The sequence below is a fragment of the Erithacus rubecula genome (genome assembly GCF_903797595.1).
Source record: "Erithacus rubecula genome assembly, chromosome: 4".
Taxonomy (NCBI): domain Eukaryota; kingdom Metazoa; phylum Chordata; class Aves; order Passeriformes; family Muscicapidae; genus Erithacus; species Erithacus rubecula.
In genome coordinates, this window is record NC_136686.1 from 60,475,407 (window position 1) to 60,500,310 (window position 24,904).

At 37.1% G+C, this 24,904-nt stretch overlaps 1 protein-coding gene across 2 annotated transcripts in view; it reads right to left on the bottom strand.

The window, feature by feature from the left end:
• SEMA3E (semaphorin 3E) overlaps positions 1–21,636 on the bottom strand; it is a 127,777-nt gene extending 106,141 nt beyond the window's left edge. The window contains exons 1-2 of one of the 2 annotated variants that reach the window (XM_079303591.1): positions 21,618–21,636; positions 19,703–20,177 (exon numbers count right to left, since the gene is read on the bottom strand). In XM_079303591.1, the coding sequence (XP_079159717.1) occupies positions 19,703–19,817 (115 nt within the window). In that variant the 5' untranslated portion in view covers positions 19,818–20,177; positions 21,618–21,636. Of the gene's footprint in view, positions 1–19,702; positions 20,396–21,617 lie in introns of those variants that run through there. The other variant, XM_079303590.1, reaches the window with a different exon arrangement.
• Positions 21,637–24,904: the final 3,268 nt, after the last annotated feature.

Below are 24,904 nucleotides of genomic sequence, written 5' to 3' on the forward strand. Positions count from 1 at the left end.
GAATAATTACACCTTGCATCTATTTTATCCTTATTATTTCTCAGAAAAGGAAGAAGTATTAACTTACAACAAAATGTGTAGTTTCATTTGAGCAAGGGTAGAACTTTCAAGACTATATGTAAAATGTTCATGCAATCTACTTTGTTGTTGTTCATTGTTATTTTCCATAGGCTGAGCTATGCATTCATAAGGAGAAAAAATGCAGAGATAAATAAACACACAATCTTTTTCATCTCTCTGGGATCAGGTTGAAAAATTTCTGCAACTCTTGATATTATTTTAAATACTACTACTACTATTAATAATTAGGACATGGATCAGCAGTGCCCTGGCACCAGGAGGACCCAGCCATGTCCTGGGGCCATCAGCACAGAGGCTGAGGATTGTTTTCTGTTCTGCATTAGTTCAGCCTCACCTGGAGTCTGTGTGCAGTTTTGGGCTCCACAATGTGAGGACAGAGAGCTGTTGTAGGGAGGGCTGTGAGGATGGTGAAAGGTGTAGAGGGAAAGCTGTACAAGGAGTGGTTGGAGTCACTTGTTCAGCCTGGAGGAGACTGGACAGAGAGCTCACCTGATCTGCAGCCTCCTCACGAGGGAAGGGCAGGGGCAGACATTGATCTCTTCCCTGGTGCCCAGTGACAGGACACAAGGAAATGACATGGAGATGAGTCAGGGGAGGTTTAGGCTGGATATCAGACAAAAGGTTTTTCCCCCAGAGGGTGGCTGGACACTGAACAGGCTCCCCAGGTCAGTGGTCACAGCACCAAGCCTGGCAGAGCTCCAGAAGTGTTTGGACAGTGCTCTCAGCACAGGGTGTGACTCTGGAGGTGTCCTGTGCAGGGCCAGGAGCTGGACTCAATGATCCTTATGGGGCCCTTCCAATTCAGGATGTGATATGATGACATTCAAGTAAAGAGAAACCCATATCTCCTTTACAAATGTAAGGCAGCTTAGAAAAAGGAAAAAAAGACATTTTGAAAACTTGCATTAATCATGGCAAGTGAAAACTTGGTATTTAAAGTTGTGTCAAATTCCATCAAACCATAATACAAATTAATGCAACATAATTCCTCAGTTCAAATCTGTTTTCAATGTGCTTATGTAAGTCTGAGATCACCAATTATAGATGTGGAAAGGCAGCATTGGATTCCATTCCAGCAGTTCCAAATAATCAATTTGTCCTAAAAATGCTTACCTCAAACTGTATTGCCAAGTACAGAACTAGCAATGCTAGAAATTCTTATTTAAGATGAAATGAATATACAAAGAAAATAATATCTTGGGGATTTTTTTTGTAATTCTGTATCTTCCTTAAGAATATTGTTACACTTCCATTTCTGATCCTAGTTATAAACACAGGGGTAAAAACAAGGCACAAGGGAAATAGCAGAGATACTTAGATAAACTATCTAAATATTTCATATCCTACAACACTGCTGTTCTTTGTTTTGGTTTTCATTTCAACAAAGCAATCATTTTGGAGTGTGGCTTATGTGAATCTTTGCTAACTGGCTTTAAAATAAGTCAGTCACTTCCCACATTGTATTAATGGAGTCTGGTTGTGATTTTCCCAAAATGTAGATAAGGAAAACAAGAGACTACAACTTCTAATGCCAAAACATTTGAAAAAAGCAGAAGCTTTTAGATACAAGGTATTTTCTGCAGGTATTTCAGATGTTACATGTCCTCAAATGTAGGATTGTGATCTCACAGCATGACAATTAGCATTTCAGTTAGATTGTGTCCTAATGAGGAAAATAACCCAACTGTTCCACTGACTGAAGATCTGAAAGAACAGGAAGACCACACTTTATTCAGTGGATACGTGTCTGTAACTGCAACATAGGACAGCATTCAAAAATACACAGGTCAAGATTAGGGAGATACTGGTTAATCAATTTAGATGAAATATTTAGTTTCTGCTCTCTGAGTGCTCACAGAATATTCCTTTTCTCTTACAGGTCCAGCAATAATCCTAAGAGCAAATTACTACAAGAACAGTTCAAATGAACTAAAGAATCAAAACCAAAAACTGGGTGTGGATGCATAAAAACCCAGAAAGATTACTTTATCATACTATTTTACCAATTCAAATGGAGTATTCTACCTGAATATTATTAATAAGCACCAGAGCCTAAAAATCAACTTAAGTTCTCAAACAATACAAATTCACCAGCATGTCTCTGACACTGCCAAGATAAGTAATAACTACGAACAGAAAGAAATAAGTAACATTTCAAAGGATGACACTTCATGCTTCTTCACTAGTGTTAATGTGGGCTTTTCCTAGGCTCTCCTTCACACAGGAACCTTTAGGCTAAGTCTAGGAGAATTGCAAATGAAGTGAAAAGCCCAGCTTGTGGTACATGAACTAGTTCTGTCCTGATTTTCCAGTGGGTATGCAATGAAAACAAAACTAATTCAGCTTCCAAACCCACAAGTTGCCTCAAAATTTGGAAAAGATCACATGAGACTCAGCCAGCTGAGGCACTAAAACGTCAGAGGATATATTCACAGAAGTCCCAAACACATGTTCTGAGGATATGCTGAACTTGAGCTTCCTCATGTGATATATAGCTCAAATCTTGTTCAAGATTCGACTTAATGCATACAATAATTAGTATAAATGGGATGTATATTTAAATAGGAAGGTCTTGTCCTTTCTCTACCCCTTTTTCTATAGAATATTTTTCTAGAACTATTTGATCAACATCTGAGAGACTAGTTAAACTTAAAATTAACATAGAATGCAATGCATTATTCATTAGATATTTCTGAATTCATTATACTGATTTTAACAACTCAGAAGAAATTCCAAATATTCTTATATCATCAGTCATCATTAAAAAATCTTTAACCAAGGGAATCTATGCTTTTAACATAGACAGCAAACACAAAATATTCACTTTGAAATTCTCAGCTTGGGAAGACAAAAACACACCATTTATTCAGTAGTCATGAATGATCTATTGTTCTGTTTAGTTATGTCTCTCTCTTTCCAGATTATCCAAGGAAAGAAGAAAGTTTCATCTGTTATTAAACTCTGGATAGTCTGAACAATATATCAAAAATATATTCTAATAACTTAGCCATACACACTTTACCCAAGAATTTACTGCAGGTTGAAACATTTTTCTTAGATCAAAAGTTGAACAATTTCAACTACGAATTCAGTCATTGGTTGTCCATGTCTAAGAGTTAACACAAAAATTACTGCTACAAAAATTCTTTAGACTTTTTCCAGGTTGCAGTGGAAGTCTAAAGGAGCAAATGAAAAAAAAGTAAAGCCCATCTCTGAAAAAACTTGACAGCTTTGGAAGCCAAAAGTTGTACAGTTCCACTGCCAACAAACATGATGTAATCTCAGATTAAATGCTTTAAATAATAGGCAATTTTCCAGAAAATTTGTAGAGGTTTCTCCTTATCTCATTCAGTTGTAATGCACACCAGTGTGAGTTTTTGATGTCTTCTGCAGTTGACTGATAATTTGATGTCTCTTTTCTCATTGCCATTGTCAATTCTTATTGAAATCTAGTTCCACAAAGCTAAAAGTAACCCTAAAACAAGTGTGTGGTTTAGAACCAGGAGTTACTGATATTCCAGACATCAGTACAGGCTAAAGAGCACAAAAGAGTTTCCAACTTCCTGTAACAACCTGAGCACACAGAAGAAGTTGTATATAAAAAAACTCTCAAAGGAAGGCAGTTAAAGCCCATTGCCAGTCATTACCTCAGCAGGACTTTGTTAAACTATAGTGTCAGCACCAGAAAGGAGAATAAGGAAAACTGTGAAAAAATGAATTCTTGATATCAAACGTGGATGTCAGTTTAATTCTGGGGGTTTTTGGATATCATACAAGGATAGGAGAAGAATATATTAAACAGGTATCTGCCAATTTTATATTAAGAGGAGCATGAAGTCTGTTTCTAGTTTCTACCATTCTCCAGTACTTTTTAGAAAAAAAAAAAAAAGAAAACCCACAAAAACAAACAAAAGAAGGGAAAACGAACCTTAAAACATGCATCCAAATTTTCTATCAAGAGAAAAAATATATCTTTTCTCTCCTTCAGAAAATACATTCTTACCTGAATGAGATTAGGATCAGATTGACAGAGTTGAAAGAAATGGTGGGCCTATGTCTTTTCAAACATCACAAAACATAGAATCATAGAATAATTTAGGTTGGAAAAGGCCCCTACAATCTTGAGTTCAACCACAAGCCCAGAACTGCCAACCCACCACAAACTGTAAACATTCCATCTATACACTTCTCTAGGCAGCCTAATTCAATTCTTGACAACCCTTTCAGTGTAGAAACTTTTTCTAATATCCAACATAAACCTCCCCCAGCACAACTAAATCCTATACCTCGAGCTGAAATTTAACTGTTGCTTTCTGTGTTTTCATTTTTTCTTTCAACTTCTAAGAAAAAGACTAACAGACAGTACAGAAATTCCTCTTTTTATGAAGATCTCTAAGCATTTCTTCATCCAGAGGTCCCAAAATTGAGGAATAAGCACATGCCACACAAAATGGGTGGAAACACTTCCAGGGTATATAAACAAGAACCTATTTTGATACAACTATTGAAACAAAGTACATGTAGTCTAAAATATGAGAAGTGCATTTATTTCTTAAATTGATGTAGAGTACACAGAGAGAGCCATAAAGATATGGTACTACTTCTCCTGGAGACAATGTAAAAGGCATGGTCTTGACTATGATTAGTGATGCTACAAAAAACCTTAATATTACATTAAAACATATCTTGGACATCTCTTTTGTGAATTGATTTTCTGGCATAATAAAGAAAACCTCTAAAGAAATTCTATTTTGCATGTTAAATGACTCCTTCTTGAAACGGATTTGTTATACCACTGGAAACTGTTCCTGAGCCCTGCATGTGTGAATTGCAAAGTTAATGTTAAATCTGAAAATCTAGGCAAACCCCAAACCAGGGAAGTTGTCTACAGAAGGATCCATGTCACCAATGCTACTTTAAAATGAATGAACAACTGAACATTTGCTTTGTTCTTCACCACAATAATTTAATCAAATATCTTTTCAAGTCGTACTTGTTTCAAGAAATGATGATACACTTCTGTCCTAGAGAAAAAGGATAATTTAATGTCACTGATAATGTTTAAAAGTTTTACTACTTATTGACATTCATAAAAAAAAGCAATTTTGCCAGTGTAGAAGCTCTTATAATGGCAGATGAGATTTTCCAAAAAAGCATGCAATATTTTCAGAAATACGTGCAAAGCTCTTTCAATTTACTGTCATTGTTTTCCAATATTTGAAACATTGAAAATTGTTTCTGAGAATTTTATGCAATGCTGCACACTATCAATTTCAAAAACTATGACATATTCTTAAATATCTCTAATTTCAAAACATGGGACTTCAAAGAAAAATGTTGTATCTCAGCTTATTAAAATGGCAGTCATCACTAAATCACTTCATATAGAATTCCTGAATTAAATGCTTATCTGTAAACAAAAATAATCATTATTGTGGGGACTAAAATTGAAAGACAACAGCCATTTACTTTTTCAAAGTATTGCTACTGTTTCTGACAATTGAGATAGGACAAGTCTCCTTTAACATTCCTAAACTATCTGTAAAATTGAAGTTAATTAACAGTATCTAGATAAACATTACAAAAGAACAAATGGCAGCAGCTTAAGGAAAAATTTGTTTTCATCAGCCCACTAGAATTTTTGGAATGCATTTAGAGCACAATCAATAAAAGGAAAAAGGTTAATTTATCTAACTTAGTATCTCAAAGCACTTTAAATAAAATGCTGCACTTAAAAAATTTAGAGATTACAGATAAAAAACCTGCTTGTTGGCAAAACATATAACAATTTATTACCAGTTTATCAGTCTGAGCTGAGAATGACATAATCTAAGATAATACAAAGTAAATAGAGAATACTTTTTTGTTATTCCTCCTAAAGTAGAATGCTCTCACATACCTATAGATGGTATTCTTAGCTTGTTTGTCTATACACTTTTCAACTGCCAGCCTGAATTGTTTTTTCTTGCAATTTTCATACTAACAAGTCTTTTGACAAAAGATTGCCCATACTGATTTAGTGGGTTTGACTGAGGGTAGATGAAGCTCCATCTCACTACCTCAGCTATATGATCTTCTCTAAAACATCCAGTGCAAAATTTTATTTAGAGAGGATTCTTTCATCTTCCAGTCACATAGAACTTATGTGGTCTTTTTTTCCTTCAGCACTATATTGATCTGGGACACTTCCACCATTCTTTGGCTTCTTGTTTTAATATTCATACTCCAGAAATCTCCACATGTATGTACATCTCCAAGAATCCCCTGGGAATAAAAGTATGTCAAAATCCTAGAGGGAAGGGCTAGGATAACAATTCTAACCCATCTGAAAGCAAGGAAGAGCTTCCAAGTACTCATTTATTGCACTGTCTTCAATTACTGTTACAGGCCAAAAAACTTCAAAACAAAACCCCATGTTTTTATTAATTTTAATTATCTTCATCCTTGAGAACACAGATTTAGTGCAACACAGGAGACTGGAATTTCCATACAAAATATTGGAAAAGGTAATTATGTTGCCACTGAAATGACAGTAGTTATCTGACTTTTTTACAGAATTATCAGTTTGGAATGACCAAAAGAGAGGAATGATTTATCACAGTAAAAATTATTTGCCTTGTGATGCAAACAAGTCTAATTTCTTTATAAAATCAGGTGTTCTGGAGCACTCTGCTAATTGGTGACACAATCCATGTTCCCTATGACACCTGAGAACCCACTGACCAATTTTAAATTTTGTGGGAAAAGAGAGAGGAGTAGGGACAGTCTAAAAACCATGAAGTTTTTCCAAATTTCCTGAAAGTCAGCAGCTAAGGAATAGAAATACTCCATTAGCCCCTTAAAAAAGGAGAATAAAACATTAGACAACTAATACAATTAGTAGGGCAATTAACTGTCAATTAGCACAGGCAAACTAACTGGTCAACAAGCCCATGCTTCTGCTATTTTTTGCCAACCTAGAGAGCCAAATAGTTGTTTAATGAATAAATAGAGTTGAATAAATTCTGTTGAAGGCTACATGAGAGGTATACAGTTACTGTAAGGGAGACCTTAGTGCCTGGGATACCCTTAAACCTGCAGTAAGAAAACATTAGGAATGAGGAAAAGTGAGTATGACTTTGGGAGAATTAAGTGATTTAATTTAAAAAGTGAAGATCTTAAGAAAGCTAGTAATAAAGAAAATAACATCTCAGACTACTTCAGCAGAGGAAAGAACAGAAAAAACCCAAGGGACATGTGATACAAGGTTATGGGAGTGTAGAATACATCTTTCATTTTCCAAATTTATCTTCTTTAATGATAGCCTGCTATTGAGGCATGTCTTTGTTCTTATGCCTTACTGACAGTGTCACACTACTCAAGGTATTTCAGTCTCATGAGGTAAAACAATAGGTAGTTGGAAGGAAGTTTTATTCTCCATGTAGGTTGTATAATTCTACTGGGAAGCAAATTATGAGATTTAGCAAGACTTAAATACTAGAGCATCCCAGGAGCTTGATGAAAGTTTTCTGTAAAATTTCAGTTGAATTCAGTTCTCTCAAATCTAATTATTAGCACATTATTCCTGATCCAATAAACTCAATAAAATAAAATTAAAAAAAAACTCTCAGTGAAATAAAAGGCCTTGGCTTTCCAAAAACAAAATAGTTTGATTATAAAAATACAAAGGCAAGTTCCATGGGTACTATAACTTCTATAAGCAATATATCAGATCTCTAGATTTCACCATCAAGACAGACACCAGCCATCAGTTGTGAGGTCTTTATTTGGGTTCATCTTCTGCATTTTCAGCAGGTGTGAGGTCTTTTTAAGGATTAAAAACCAGTATATGTTTAGGTTAGGAACTGATGGATTAAAAGCAAGGTTTGTCCAACCAACAGCATTAAGATCAGGAAGGCTTTAAAATCCAATTATGGAACCTGCTCCCAGGATTTACCTCCACGCTCTAGTGCTCTCAAATGCATTTTTTAAAGTCAGTAAACAATCCTGCAGTGAGTAAGCACTATCAGCATTGTCACAATTCCTGTGAAACCAACTGCAGGACTCTCAGATGCCAACAGGAACACGTTCTCACCCTGTGCTACTGTAATGTGTTTGCAACCCTAATTATGGTGCTCGGGTGGATGCTGTAGTATCTAACCTCGGGCACCTAAATTAAATTGCCTGGCAAGAGCAGACCCTATAGACTGAAGGATGAAACACTTACAAAGCAAAACCACTGAGAAAAAATTCACACAGGAATCAACACCTGTAGAGACTTTACCAGTGTGTGGTGAGCAGCTGAATGCAGAGTCCAAACAAGCAACAAGGCTGGAGCAGGGCCACAGTCCTCATACAGTGTATGACTAATTCAGAAAAACTCGAGTGCCTTTTCATCACAGGTTAGAGACCTACTTTCTGCATGTTAATTTACAGTATACACCATTTAAAATCTAAAACATGCTAAGACATGACAAGTTTAACTCTCAGATATTCCTCCTGAGTCCTGCAGCATTCCCAGGCACTGGTATCAGGTATCAGGACATGTCAATATTTCTGTTACCTTTCAACAATCCCAAGGTAAAGTATTTCTATGTTGCTATCAAATTCACAGCACACTTCAGGAACTGTTTCAAAAGAATGTATAAACAATAGTTATTATTATTTTCAAATATCCGTGCTGTAAGTATTTAGTTTTCTTTTACTCTTAAATTAAAAGTACAAGGAGTTTTCAACAGCCCAGACATCTAATTTTACAGCTCAAAGATTTTAGTGCTATTACATATTAAAGCAGTAGCTGTGAAACCACAAAAGAGAAATCCATTAACCTGATATTATGAAGTAGTTTGTTTCATTTCCTAAGAAAGTAAGGGATTGTTCCATGCCAAGAAAATAACAGAGACCACATATAGCACTTTTAAAGTGTATTTCACAATTCTAAATGATATGTACCCACACATATAAAAGCCTCAAAGAAGCATCTTCTGGAAATACCATTTTCTTTATGACAAAGCAGGACAGTAAGTGTAATTCTAAAAATTTTCCAAAGTGTTTAACCATAGAAGAAAATGGAAAGTGAAATTATAAATATAAATCAAAATTTTCAAAGTTTCAAGTTGTAATGCCTGAGGTATGAAAATAAAACAACTTTTGTCATAATTGATTTTAATCAATCATACTACAGGGATGGCCTCAAAGAATCTGTGCATTTGATTTTGATCTTTTAAGCAAACCCCAAATTAACTTTTTATCAAATAAGCAATTTGTACAATTAACATTACACATATAAGATCAAATACTTTGGAACCAAAGTTTTAAGATACTGTCTTTAAGGCCACTTTGTGTGCAGTGGAAATAACTTACACAGCTTGTATCTAATCTCTAGCAATTTTTACTGCTTTTTTCCTAATAAGTAGCTGAGCTGTGGCAGACAGCTGTGAGTGGCTCACCTATTTCAATACAGAAGTACATCAATTTAGTTTAAACTGTTCTGAAAGCTGCTTAACCTAAGCTTGTCATGCTTAATCTAAATCAGTATAGTGTGCATGGAGGCAGGTGCAGAGCACATCAGTCATTGCTGTGATCCAGAGACAATTGTGTCCAGCAGCTCTGGGTGCAGCTCACATGCCCAGGTCACTGCTCAAAAGACTATACCTCCACCCTCTTCTTCCAGACCATTATTAGACCAAAGATACACTACTTAGGAATAATATTTTCACTTATACTTTATCAAGGCAATAGTGCTGTAGCTTGTACATTCTGCAATAAGTCATTCTCAGCCAAAGAGTTTTATCCTTGCATGTGTAACATGCTAGACCTATCATCAGACATTCTTCCCAAATACATCTTTTATTGAAATGTAAGGACTCTGGTTTAAGCTGACCACTGTTCTCCCTCTAGACTCAAGAGCAACAGAAATACAACTCCAGGTGAAATGCAATGACCAAATGGATCACCTCTTTCAGAGAGTAACGTCAGGAGCAAGGAAAATCCTATCAACTTTGTAGTCACAAAAATTTATGAGAGGTTTGCTATTGTAATTAGTGAAATAAGGCCCCTGTTCTATTTTTTCATTAATTATTCTGTTTTTGTAAAAAGGTTTCATACATTTAGCAGCAGAATTTAAGGACAGTATACTGCATATAGAGCTGTTGTTGGAGGAACACTCTTTACTGTAACTTTGACTTCTAAACGTGGAGCATTCTAATAACAAGAATTCAATTCTTCTAGAAATGAAATTACCCACTGCAGAGCTTGAGTGTTAAACCACAGAAGCTGCAGTCCCTCAAAAAGGAATATGATGGAATCAGTAAAGTGCTTGGGACTGTTTACAGCCCAGTTATGAGATATAATAAGTACTGAACCTGCTGAATACTTTAACACCTTCTCAGGAGTGTGTTTAGAAATTACTGCTATCCCAGATGCTTGTGTAACCCAAAAATATGCAGGAGGACATGGCCATGCCTAAGATAAGCAGAGAATAATGACTTACTGCATGTAAACACAGGCACGTAAAGACAAGACATTTTCTCAGCAACAACATTAATAAGAACAAGATCTCCAAGACAGCTTATGTCTTTCTGGGCTCTCAGACAGCACATATTTTCAAGCTTTGCATCATACCATTCTCAATCAACTAAGATGAAATATTTAATATATAAAGGAATGGGTTTATTTTCCTTTACTCTTGGCTTTTACCACACACCCACAGGAGAGCACTTAGCTTAATCATAAATAAAGAGTTGCAGGAGCTCATGGAATTGAGCAACACTTGCTAACCTTTAGCTTTCTGGATGAAAAATGACCTTCAGCGATGACCCCAGTGAATAGTGCTATCTGGAATAGTTCCCTCACATCAAGAAACCTATTATTTTGCTATTATTAAGTTTTAGTAACACTGCTGGGAGAAACCATCTGTTAAAGGAGAAACAAGGTACTAACCCTTAGGTATGTGGGGACTGTTGTTTTCTGCAATCAGTTTAAGGCACTTTTCATTCATTCTGTACAATTTCCTTTCACCAATGTCAGGAAGATCAGAGTAAGAAAAGACCGACATCCTTGTGATGTGTTTATTGCACATCAACAAATAAAAGATATATTTACAGCTGCATTCACCACTTTACTAGGCCTATTAAACAAATGTGTTGTAAGAAAAAGCTTATAAAGCAAACTTAGCAACAGTAAAAACCCCATTGTTTGACTCCCCACAGAAGCTTCAATTGCTTCACAGTATGAAGTCAGGAATCCTTTAGATGAAAATAAACAAAGAAGAAGTAGAGAACTGATACATTAAGGATGTGAAGAGGAGTTAAATCTTCTTTCACTGAATGCCTATCTTCCAAGCACTGGTCCCTTGACTTAGAGAATTATTTTTGGGGGGTGAGGGGAGAAGACCCATCATCATGTTAGAGGGGTCTAGCATGGGTTGAGAATATATGTTTGAATGTAAATATACTTCTGGAGGTTTTGGGGGATTTTAAAAAAATATAGAAGGAGAAGGTAAACTGCAATTGCTGAACAAGCAAATCTCCTAAAACCTGAAATTCTTCATTACTGATGAAATAAAAGTGCTAGCAACATGATTTCACAAGGATGATAAACAACATTTTTCATATCTGTTCCTGCCAAACCACAGTCTGAAGAGTACTGTATATTCTGTCATCAAATTCTTATAAGTAATGAACATCTTTTGCTCAGGCCAAAGAGATAGGAGAAGCTGTCAGTGATAGTTTTGTCTTTCTCCCATTTTTAGCTACTAGACATTTTTTTGGTTGAGTTTGGGGGTTTTTTAAAGTTTGCATTAGTAACATTTTTGGCCTTTATTTTTTTCTGTATTTTGACATTAAATATTCATAAAGATCCTTTGAACTATATTGCAATAAATTCACTTGCAGGCAAGTCTCATGTTTCTTATATGATCTTCCTCAACTGAAAAGTTTCCTTCACAACTAGGAATTTCTGATACGAAAATTCAACCACGTATGATGATATAATTTTTGAATGCTACATGTCTCTGTCAAACTAGCCTTTGCCATTTAACCATTAGAAGGTTTCTTTTGCAATGACTTTGTAATTTGCAAAAGTTTACGAAACCAGCTCCTTGATACCGGAGGTCTAAGTACCAGGAACCCATCAGGAACAGGCAGGTGAGTTTCAGAAAGTGCTATGGCACTGTTTCTCCATGGAAAAGCAAAGACAAGAGGATGGAGTGTTGCTGCTTCCTGGTACACAGAATTGATTCTGTTCTTGTAGAGTTTATGAGGGAAAAGGTTGGCACTTCCACAGGGCAAATGAATTTTCAGTCTGAAACACAACACTGGTTTCAGGAACAAATCTGAGATCATTACATGGAACTGGGAGACTCGTTAATTTTAATAAGAGTTGAGCAGATTCTGACTGACAGAAGAGGCAATAAAGAGACAGGGTAGAAAGACATGACATAAACAACTGCCAGTCCTCTGCTTTCACCTGAGACTAATAAAAAGTAATTTAAAGATGAGATTCAACTTTTACTCCACCAAAAATTATTGTGCAGCTACATGAGTGATTCAAGTTTTGCAGCCATTGGCTGCACACACAGGCTGGGTGTGATGCCAGGGCCAAGATGTTTGGCAGGAATCCCTTTGACAACTTTGTGGTTGCAGACCTCCTGTACATACTTGCAGAGAAACTGTAAAAGGAACTTTTGACATGCCATTACATTCTGAAGGTCCTCTAAATTTCAGGTAAAGTGAGTAGACTAGAAGAAGAACAAAGATTGGTCACTAAGATTATACATTCACCAAGAGAAGTGCAGCTAAACAGTGCATTTGGATTCTTGATTGTAATGTGCTGCAATTTACAAATCCTTTGAAGAGGTCTAGCATCAAAATGCCACAAATAACCCTGAGAGAAACCAGAGAAACCACTCCTTGTGTTTGCAATATTGTATTTTAAAAGAATTTTTTTAAAACATCAAACAAAATTTATCTCAAAATACTTTTGCTTGGATGATTTTTATAGGTAGGAAAATCATCACAGGGTAAGGAAAAAAAAATACATAATGGTACATTCCTGCTTTACATTGTTTTGAAAGGGAAAAAATGTTTAGACTGCTTTAAAACAGCTTGCCAAAGGGATGCAGCATAAATGAAAGCATATCAATTTATAGCTTAAACTAAGAAAATGAAGAAAAGCACACTGAAGTCAACTTTCAATTGAAGTTGTTAACAAGAAGAAATCTCTCTCCCAAAATAAGAATTTGTAGCCTTGAGGGTGATCAGAAGAACCAAGATCAAGGGAAAAATGAAGTATGTCAAGGTGAGATAAACACATTGGTTTTAAAACATTGCTCTGAGGGAATCATGATGGTTTCCTTTGTTTTAATATATACAACAGGCTCAGTAGATTACATTCCTCAAACTGAATCTTGAGGATGACAATTTAAATTTTTCACCAATTTAAAGATGGAATTTATTTTTAAAACTTCTTAAATAATTTTAAAGAAACAATACACGAGTCTTTTCTTAACAGGAGTTTGAAATTACAGCTAAAGTATACTATAAATATTTTTATAGTGCAATATTTTCATTCTTTTTCAACATGATCTTTCGTGTTTAATTCTGAATCCTTAACTGATTTAAATAAATGCCAAACATTAACTAACCAACACAAAACATTTTAAATAGTATACTCAAGAGGGCTTTTTTCCCCTGTAAAACACAGATTCCCATCTTTATCCCTACAGGCTACAAATTTCTTAAGAAATTATGATTTTTGTAATTAACAGTGTCTGCATGCTACAGCTTCATCATATTTGCCTAGCTACATGAAGAAACCAGGGGAGCAGTTTTAATACTACACAATATTTCCACTGCACACTTTTAGTACATTTATTGATCAGAAGTTTCTCAAAAGGCCTGACACAGATGCTCACCCTTGCACACCATCCTATAAATCATGCAAACAGCATTAATCCCATTCTCATTTAAGCAAAATGTAACGCCTGGTTTCAGTGGAATAACGATGAGTACAATATCTGATGAAGAGTTTAAAATAGCAGATGGTGTTATCACTTTGAAAGCAGGGAGTTAGCTGCAGAGAAGCAGCAACATGCAGGATATTCTGGTCTTGCACCTCCAGCTAGCACAGAGCTCTTTAAAGCAGGAACAGCAAGTGATTGATGTTAGGCTGCAAACATTCTGCTCTTGCATGGCGCTTATCGCTTCAGAGCTCTGCCTCTGCAATACTTACAGCAGCCTTTGTCAACAAACTGCAGGTATGGAAGGAACTAGCATGAATTCTCTGCCAAAAAAATCCCTGTCTCAGTGAGCATGTCACTCTAGGATTACTTGTGAGCACTCATGAACTTCCTCTCAGCCACCCTTTGTGATATGGGTAGATAAATGTCCTAAATGTTGGTAGACAAGCAGTTGCTTATCCAGTGGGAGGTGCAAAAGCTCTGCCCTCTGCCTCATAAGTGGCCTAGAGATGCTTGTGCATCTTTGCCCAAGATATTTCTAAGCTGCCATTGAGTTCTGTGTGGCCTCGAGAATTATAAAACATAACTTGTCATGTGTTTTTTCCAAACACTCATAATTCTGGTTATCAGTCCTTATACCCAAGCGCATTCAGTTGTAGAGCCATAAAAAAGGCCATTAGTTTCTAAATCCATGGAATTTTACTGCTCTTTAATTCAATGCAAGAAATAAAAAAACTCCTTCAATCTGTTATATACACACTCATTTTACAGATATATATACACATATATTTAAATATGTGTGTGTTTAAGTACATATATTATAGCCTCTTATTTTTTGTACATAGACTTCTTTGGACAATATATAAGCATAGACCACAAGTCAGTTCCTTATCTTGGTATTATTGAATTTGAATTTACTTTGGTAGGAGAGCTGCTCTTTCCTAGTCATTCAAAACCAGTGAAAGTTGTTAAAAAAAATGTAGAAAACATTTTCATGCATGCAATTGACTCAGTCATGATTCAGTTCTGGATTATGTGGCTAGTCATTAATTAGCCATGATTTATGTGGCCAGGTGATTACTAACTGAAAATAGAATACTTTAATAAAATATATTTGCCTACTTGAGAATTTGAAAATGGTGGTCTAAATATTCCCTACATTTTTGTTACTCAATATAGTTCTTAGCCCCTGAGGAAATTTTACTGCCCTCTAGTTAGAGAAGAGAGTAAGGTATCATGGATAAGCATGGTGAAACTCTTAGTCTTAATTACAATAAATTCTAAACTGCAAGTATCAGGAAAGTTAAGTAGGTAGGTTGAAACTGTGGATCCTACAACTGGCAATCAAACATTTTTTCTGATGTAACAGACCTCAGCAGCCCTCCAAGATGATTAGTCATCTAAGAACCCTAAATGGTTTCACATTAAATAGATTACACATTTGGCATATTAAAATCTGACTATGAACACAGAGCATGAGGTTTCGTCTGCAACATTTCATGTCTCCCTTCTTTAGCAGTATGTTACTATTTGAAATATTTGTGCTTGGATAATACATTTTTTAACCCAGATGATTTCCTTCAAAGTTCAGTTGTCTCCTTCTGACTGCTGCAGCTTGCCTCTACTGTAGAAAGTTGCAAGCAGTTTCAACAACAGGTAAAAAAGACATTTCAATGGGTGAGGCAGGCACAAAAACTTCTTAACCACACTTCTTTCAGACAAGAACAGTGTCCAGTGTATAGATACACAACCTGAGGTCAGGTAATGCCAAAATCCCTCAAGTCACTCAAGAGAATGTAGTGGATAAAACAGAAACAGATCCCCCAAGATGTGCACATTGCTTCATATAGCTGCACGAGACCCCACTGCAGCAACAGAATTGTACAGACCACTCTAAATGCTCAACACCTCATTTTCATACTGTATTACCTTTGTTCTTTACCATATTTATGAACTAGGAAAAAAAAAATTCCAAACCAATTAGAAATACAAAGAAAACCATGTATAATGCTTGAATTATACAATTAGATCCTTCATGGGCCTTTCAGGCTCACATGCTTCCTTCCAGTGTATCTCTGTTAGGCTTATAAAAATATATTCCTCCTGTCCTCTGGAAACCCAATCCATTTCAATCTGCAATGTCAATAGTTTCTTTTTAACACACAGTGTGTGCTGATTTCACCTTAATTATGTATTTCCCATTGAGAGAACTCAAACTGTGGGATACTGGGAAAGAATTTAACCAGCAGCCTATAAAGAACAGGGGCTGAAGCTTGGCTTCCATTAACACCTCATTAGCCAGAGTCTGTACTGTATGTAAAATGAGCTAATGATTTTAAATGAACTTGTCAACCTATAACTTAATAGTGCAGAAATCTATTTCTCTGTAATAATAAGCTATAGCACATTTTTATCTCTAAAAATCAACATGAAGCTATTGGAGTACACATACGGTGGTTGGTTATCTTCAAACACTGACCATTTGTGCAATCGTAACACTAATACCACAATTGCACTAATTGCTGTATAAATTTTCTACAAGAGGACGGTTTGAGGAAAACACCTTCAAGTTCTGGCTATAGATCTATCTGAACTTACTGCAAATGAAGTTAGAACCTGGTGGTTATGGGATCAATTCTCATCTGATAAAGAAATGGCAATATTCATATTTGAGTTTACTGTGACTAAAGACCATCATTTACCTTAGCAAAAATCACCATTACAGTTTGCATTGACTTGACAGGTTTAACAGTAGTTCATGAATGCAGGACTTTCATTAACTCCCACTGAATCAGAGCAAATGGCCATGGAGTCACACAGGGGCTGCACATTACACCCCTTAATTGGCAGGGGGATTGTGGTATTCCCATCCATCAGGCGACCCCTCTGCAAGGGTTAGGACCTGATCTTGTTGCTGTGGGTTTGGAGACATGTGTGCACTGCAGGTGAAGGTCTAGTTTGCTATGAGAGCAAAAGGTTCCCATTCACTGTCAGATCCCTTACTCACTTTCGTTGAACACCACTTTAAAAATTATTTGAAGAGAAAATTTGTGAATTTATAAAAAACAAAATTAACGTAGAATCTCTTTCTAACTTATGCAATTCTTTAACTCTAAGGAAACAAGTCTTGAACATGGACAGGTTTTCAATATCCTTCCATAACAAAAAATCTGATGTCCATAACTCATCACAGAAGCTTTTAACTTTCCAGCCAGCACTACCCTGTCTTGCAAGGGCCTGAACCCAAATTAGCCACCAACATCTGCAGCTCCAAAGGCAGGCAGTTAGCAGGCCTGCTGACTTCCATGCTGCAGGATCTTTGCAGTGAAATCTTTATCTGAGGCTGCAGCTACTCCATGATGAAAATTTACACATATGGGCTTCATCCTCTGCACCACAACAGCCACTCAGGACAGGCTGAAGCACCTTCACACAGAGGGTGCATGACCACCCCACATCTCCCTGGTGCCCACAGCAGCCTTTCTCTGCAACAAATGCAATTAAGATGAGGGTCCCTCCTGCTGTTCCTGTTTAATTAGTGAGGACAGCAGTGACATTTGCTCATTGTCTTCATGCTTGGTCGCTACATTCTTCTGGCTGGGAGGGTGCAGTGGCTGTTCCCAGGGTGGCAGGCAGGTATGCCACTTACAGCCCTTGAGTGGGGATGTGTGCTCAGGCACTCCCTGACTGCAACACTGCCCCTAAAATCAGCCACATTTCCTAAGTGTGAAAAATGTGATAGGGTATTTTGTACAAGGTGGAATATAAGATGGTAATGTGTGTGACTGTGGTAGGGGATTCATGAGGACAGATCTTTCTGGATCTGAGGGAATTGCCATCAGGTAAGGTGGCCCTCTGTGAGAAACTGAGGATTTAAGATCTCTTTGAAGATATCAGAGTTATGATGTGTTATGGCCAAATTATTGGCTCACTGCTGAAAAGAGAAGTAGTATGTAGTGAAATGTACACCAGTTCCAACCATTAGAAAGCAAATACTACTACAAGTGAGCAGAGAAGTAGCTAATAATCACAACACCACAGTGGGGAGCTTGCCAAAACTGTCAGCTAAGCCAAAGTCCTGAACCAGCATAACACAAGGTCTATTTGTCTCATTTACTGTGCTTTTCTCCTCTCCATTACCCCACCAGAAGCAAACAAATATCAATAATAATTATAGTCCTAGCAGTTAGATCTAGAAATAAATCAATATTCAAATCCAAATTTTCAACATTAAGATATGTGAAAAGATTATGCAATTAGCATTTGGCACTCATTCCTAGTCTACTCTGAAACCATAGGTTAAAAGAAAAGTGATTTATGTGTCAAAAAAGGTCATATAATTTATTTTTTTCAGAGCAATGAATTGTTTACTTACAAGACAGCTTGTCATGAAAAATACTTTTCTCTAAAACATTTCACTGCCCTATAAAAGCAAACCCCATTTCTTATGGCTTCCTACAAGACTTTCAGACCAATTATTCTATTCAGCTTCTCCCTTCCTTATAATTGCTAATTTAGCATGCTATATAAAACACAATTAAACCTTGTTTAGAGTACAGCTGTACGCACATGGAGCTCTAGATGCTGCTAATTCTTAAGTCTTGGCCATTCTCAAAATAGGTATTCTAATGAACTCCACACTGAGGCAGCTTAGTTATCACTTGTATAACCACTGAAATGTTCTTGAGTAAATTGGAATTTGTTCATTCCTAACTATGTCAGCAAAAAAGCATTTTCTTTTCATCCGTGCCTTAGAGGCAATATCCAAACATTATTGATCGGCCAATTATCAGTTTATCTTGGACAATTGCATTTTTTTCTCCTATTGCAATGATCATCTGTCATACCTGTCTAAGTATATAATCTATAAATGTATGTTCTGCTGCAGAGAACTGAAATGCAGTGGCTGTGCACAGGCATTTATTTATATATATATTTATATATATATATTTGTAAAATCATAGGGAAGAGTTTAAATCACATGCAATCCAGGACAGAACAGGGATACTAAAGAAGCTAAGGAAGAATGGTTCAGCCTTCAGGTAACTGGCACTTAAATAATTTTAAGCAAAAATAAAAGTTACAAGTATTCTGCATAAATATGTCAGAAAAAATAACATATTTCCTTTGGATAACTCAGTTAAACAGCAAACAGACTTACATTGGCAGGTACTCATTTTAATTATAGTGTGATGACACTTGCTAGTTCAGAAAATGAATCATATGGTTGCACAGGAATTCAGTCCTTTTGCCTTAGCTATATTTGTAGACAGATAGAATTCTAAAATGAAACAGACATTTAATTGCTCAAGGGTTACATGATGTACATTTATCCAGCAATAATTTCAGGTTACCTTCTCCATTTCTTTCCCTCTTAACAAGGGATCTGTCAGCCTTCTTACAGCATGGAGAGTAAGACAGAATGACATGCAATTCTAACACACTTTCAGGTAGAATATTTCAGTGGTCTAAAACCATCACTGCAAGTACCTTAAGTCTTCCAGAATTCAGTAAACTTAATCTAGGATGCAGTTTAGTACAAGGAAACAATTCACAATATTTCTGAACAGGAATATGTTACTCTATCAAAAGGACCATAATTTAATCCTGATGCAATACATTCAGTGAAGTCAGTGAACTTGGAGAGTTTAAAGTCTTTAAAAACCTGACACACTGACCTACCTTTATGTGACAGACGTAGCCTTGGTTGCCTCGTATCTGCTGCGTGACATCCAGCCGGTAACTCTAGTAACAAGCCACACAGTGCCAGGATTACAAGGTCCTGAGCAGATGCCATCCTGCCCAAGAGAAATTTCTTGTGCTCTTCACTGAGCTGCTGCTGTTTGTTTGTTGTTTTGGTGGGGCGTTTTTAAGGCTCCAACTTCCACTTCGAGTTCGCCAGTGCAGTTTAATTCTCTCTCTTTGGTCAGTTTGTGGGGTGTCTCTGTGGGAAATTCAGCGTTCATCAGAGCAGCACACAGCCCCGGCTAGCCATTTGTCAAGCTGTGCAAATGTCATGTAAAAATATTCCCTCCCTAGGACAATTGTTTATAAAGTGCAAGGACATTCCAAGGCGTTACTCTGCAGTGTTGTGTCTTGAGCTGTCTTTAGTAACTCTGCCAGTGGATTCAGGAAGAAGCTGTATTTTCAGTCCCTCCTGCAAGGCAATTCATTCAGAGAAGGAGGGAGGGAAGGGGAAAAAAAACGGAAAAAAAGAGAAAGCACCCTCCTCCTTGGTGCTCCTCAGAGCTGAGCCCCTTGCTCGGACTTGCCAAACAGCTAGTTTTAATTCACCTTTCACCTTTGCTAATTAAAAACAAGAAGTGCCATTCCCTCCTGGAGTTGCAGATCCACCCAGCGGGAAGCCGGGCTGTCAGGCTGCTGTATTCACTGGAAAGTTCAGGGAGGTTTCGGCGATGTGCAGCCCTGGCTGCTTCCAGGGAGGGTTTGAACCCACGTGCCGTGCGCTGATTCCTCAATTGCTTTGTGGTTTCACGTTGTAAAGCGCCAGGAAGAGGGTCAGAATTCCTCCTGCCTCTCCCTTCCAAAAAGTCATTTCAGCTTCTGTTCCCAGCTCTGTTTTAGAGGAGGATCAACCCTTGCATTAACCATTTAATTACATTATTGCTTAGCATCGTTAAACAGCATGCTCCTAAGTGGATGGGGGTGAAAAGATTCTAGTTGTATACACTTTCTCACTTTAAAGAAAAAGGGATCTGCTTTTTACATTTTTTGCACTTACTGCTTTTGCAGTATAGCTTCTCCCCTTTGCATTTTAAATGTCTGAGTCTGGAACCTTAGGTCATCTATATATTAAAAACTAATAATCTGACTAGGTGCCTGTAGGATTGGGCAGTATCAAAAGCCTGATGAAAGCACTGTGACAATTAACAGCATCAGATTTAAAAGTGCCAAGCACCTACCCCTTAAACTGCCAACAAGTACCAGAAAACTTCCTTTCCTTTTTGCATGTGTGACTTAAAAATATGGCAAGAACTAGGTTTTTATACATCAAAACTACAGATGTCTGGAATACATTAATTAAGGAATAAAGTTCTCTGTAATTAAGATCTCATGAATATAATCATTCAGGATTACACAAGGTGCATTTTAGACATTAACAATTGCACTTATTAAATAGGATGAAGCATTAAAGTAATGTTAAGTCTTTATACTTCTCATTGTTTTTTTACAGAAAAAAAGAATCACAAAGAAAGGAAAATGAAAACTAATATATGCATTTGACAATAATGCGCTAAAAAAATTGGTAGGCAACCAGAGATAATAATATCTGGAGAGAAAGATTTAATAAGACATGTCTGCATGCCAGCAAACTGAAAAGAACACAGAACAATAATATAATGAAATGCTAATAAATGTAATAGCAGGATACATGGATGGGAGAGGACAGATCTGTTCAAGAAGAATAAAATATATGAACTACTAAGACAGAGAAAAAAAATACACAGCTTTGTTGAAATGACAGAAGTAAATCATCAGAGTGCCCAAGGACTCCTGGAGGCTGCTGTATAATCAGGAGCTGGGAGCAGGTCATGTCTGCCTGTTAGTTCTCCAAGAGCAGGTCACAGCCACATACCTGAGCTTGCTTTGAATCAGCTGGAAGCTGTGCCAGCAGCAGCTGAACCACAGGAGCACAAGCTAAATCACACAGCTATTTGCTCCCATTCTTGCACACAATTGCAGGTTGCAGAGGATTTTATGCTGATGTGCCAGCTGTCTGGCAGTAGCTCAGCATGAGTACTTGAGATATTGTCAGTGGAGAAGGCAATGCAGGCTCTGCCTCCAAGCACAGACCTCAGCAGAGATGAGTTTGCATCCACCTGATGGGATTTTATTACTGACACCTCTCTATAGTACTGAGACATACAGGTGTTCTGCCTTTGGCCATTAAGATCTGCTGTAAACCAGCATGACCTGGTGCCTGTTAAGGTTAGTGAAGACCCCTTTGATTGTGATACTGTGAGTTCTTATTGAAATATTTGCATTTTTCCTAAAAAAAGAAAACCCAAACTGCCCCACTAACATACAATTAAGACATTTCTGAAAGACTCATTCTCTGTCATCATATGACTACAAAATGTAAGCATTTCTATTTCCAAGGCAGTCCAAATGGAATTTTTCCTTTGAAAGATGTCATTGTGAAAAATTTAATACTTCTTCTTATTTATGATATATAGTATCAAAAAGGATACCAAAATCCAAATGTGAACTCACACTAAGCTAAAACCATATTCAGTGAGTAAAGTATTAGTGCAAAATCTCAAATCTCGTCTCTTTCTAGAACTCCTCTCCAAGCTGCTGTTTAGTGTTTTTTATTAATTTTCCTGGGCTTCAGCTGGCATCTGAGATGCTCAACAGACTGAATAGGTATCCTTTGTTATCCTGAGATGGTGCCAAAAAGGTTAGCATGGCAAATTCAAAACAATTTTCCCAACATTAGAGTTCTGTTCTCATTTTCCAGCTGGGGAATGGGAGCTGCTGGAAGCCATGGGCCTTGTTTTGTATTTGCATAAGGTGTAGGATGCAGCAGGTCTATTCAAACAAATACACACATACAAATTAGGGCAATTCCCCACCAAGCTGAGCTCACATGCACTCACTTGCATCTCCTACCCCACATATCCCAGCCATTACACAACTCCTTGGCTCTCACAAGCACAACGTGACCCAGAGCTGGAGCTACAGAGGAGTCAGAAATACCCAAACAAGCTCATTTCCATATTTGTGCCCAAGGACAAAAAGGTTTTTTGTCTGAAATCTGATTCTCAAGCAGGGTGGGCTATGTAGGTGCCTCAGGCTCCTTCCCTGCCTGCAGAAGGAAGGGCTGGGGCAAAGGCACAGAGGCAGAAGCTGGACATGCTGCTCAATGTTCAGGCTTTGGCTGTCAGCAAGAAATCTAGGAATGGCTGCTGGGCATGGGGAAAGATACCTGCACTGGAAAGTAACCTAACAATAGAAAAGGAAAATTCACATATCAGTACATGCAGGAGATAGATTTTTTTCCCCCTAAGTTTGTGTTCTCACAGGATAAATCCTCTCTTTATAATTAGCAAATTGCTGTGTGAGGATTGCAAGCCTTTACACCCTTACACAACAAGTTTTGTAGCAAGGCAAGTGGTGGAAAGGTACACACAATTCCACCCAAGAGAAATGTGTGGCCTCAGGCAAGGCAGTCAAGCTCTATACCTCAGCATCTTTTCAATTTAATAGGTACACAGTCTTGCCCCAAGGGGTTAGACTTTTTTCTATTCAGTTTTAAAGAGTAGGTAGAAGGATGGCAACACAGATGTTCAAATATTAGGATTCAGTCTTAGATCAGTACAAACACAAAGCCCCAGGGCTGCAGAGCCCTCATGTAGTACAGTAAAAGGGTCTCTGAAGAGTAAACAAGGTGGGTTTACTCCTTATTTTCTGTTTAATAAGGTAAATACTACAGATCTCTGTTAAACCTGAGTTTGTTTCAGTAGTATAATTGCCACTTAAGTAAATGCTGACAGATAAGGGGAAAAAATGCTAGAAAACATGCCTGTAAGTAAAGAGTATTTGAAAATTCAAACTCTGATTGACAGGGTAGAATCCCTATAATTACACCATCTTAAAGAGGAAGATGATAAGATTTTTAAAGGAGGGGGAAAGGTTTCTGTGTTCACACGCAGCCTTCATGACAGTGAAGAAGTCCATTAGAAGAACTAAAAATTAATTGTGAGTTGCTATGTGAAATCTGTGAACCATAGTTTGATTTTCTACAGCTGCTTCAAATCCAGAGCAATTGTAATGAAATTGTTGAGGCTGTAAATCTAAGAACTCTAACACGAAGTACTTCTGACATATTGTGCGAACTGGTTTAAGTTTAACTGATAGTGAAATGTAAACCCAGGAGCACGACATAAATAAGTAGATCTGCAGCTACTAGTGCTACTAACAAATTCTAAACATTATAACCATAAAGCAAAATGAAATGTTTAGAAAATTTAAAGCTGGGGTGGTCCAAGAGTTGCTATAACCATAACTAGAAACCAGGTTTAAAATTTACAAAACTGCTTCCTTCTTCTGATGACAATATATTGAACCAAAGCAGGAAATCTCTCTTTCTGTCTCTGTCTGACAATGATTGCAGATCTAAAGGTGAGTAACCCCAAAAGGAGCTGTGTGGCCTTCACCAAAGTTAATGGTACCTGTATTTGCATTAGTACAGTATCTGCACTAGATAGAGCACACAGGTGATGATAATTTCATTTATTTACTGCAAAAAGATTTAAAAGGCACTTAAATAACAACTTATTTTGCAGTACTTCATCTGTAAATATTTTTTATGTCACTACTTGTCCACTGGGTATTGCAATTTATATTGACACATTGACTTCCAAATTCTGTCGTTCAAAAATTTTGGGAGTTAGGTACTGCAGCATCCCAGCTCCCAGTCAACCCATAAAAATTCGGTGGACACATTTGTTAAGACTGCTGACAAGACACAACAAGAAAATGAAAAAGCTGATCTTACAGGTGAGTAATCACTCAATAACCTCTTCTGGAATCTCTATGAAAAAGGAGCAAAACCATCACTTCAATGACCCCACTGACCAGTGACCCCCAGGAGGTTGTGCTAACTGAGAGCAGAAGAATGCTGCCAGATCTTGCTTGTTGCAAGGAAATAACAGTAAATGATAATATGACTTGGTGCTTTGTGGAATTTTCAGACTAGAAGTATTTTAGATCTTTGCTTTTGTCATCAGGAATTGGACCCTAAACCTGGGTGAAACCAGAAGTGTTTGGATGAGATTTCTCCAGGATGGGGAAGTGTTATTTCTCTTGTTTTATACACAGTGCATTCTCTTTGATCCAAGATCAAATTTAGGCAATATT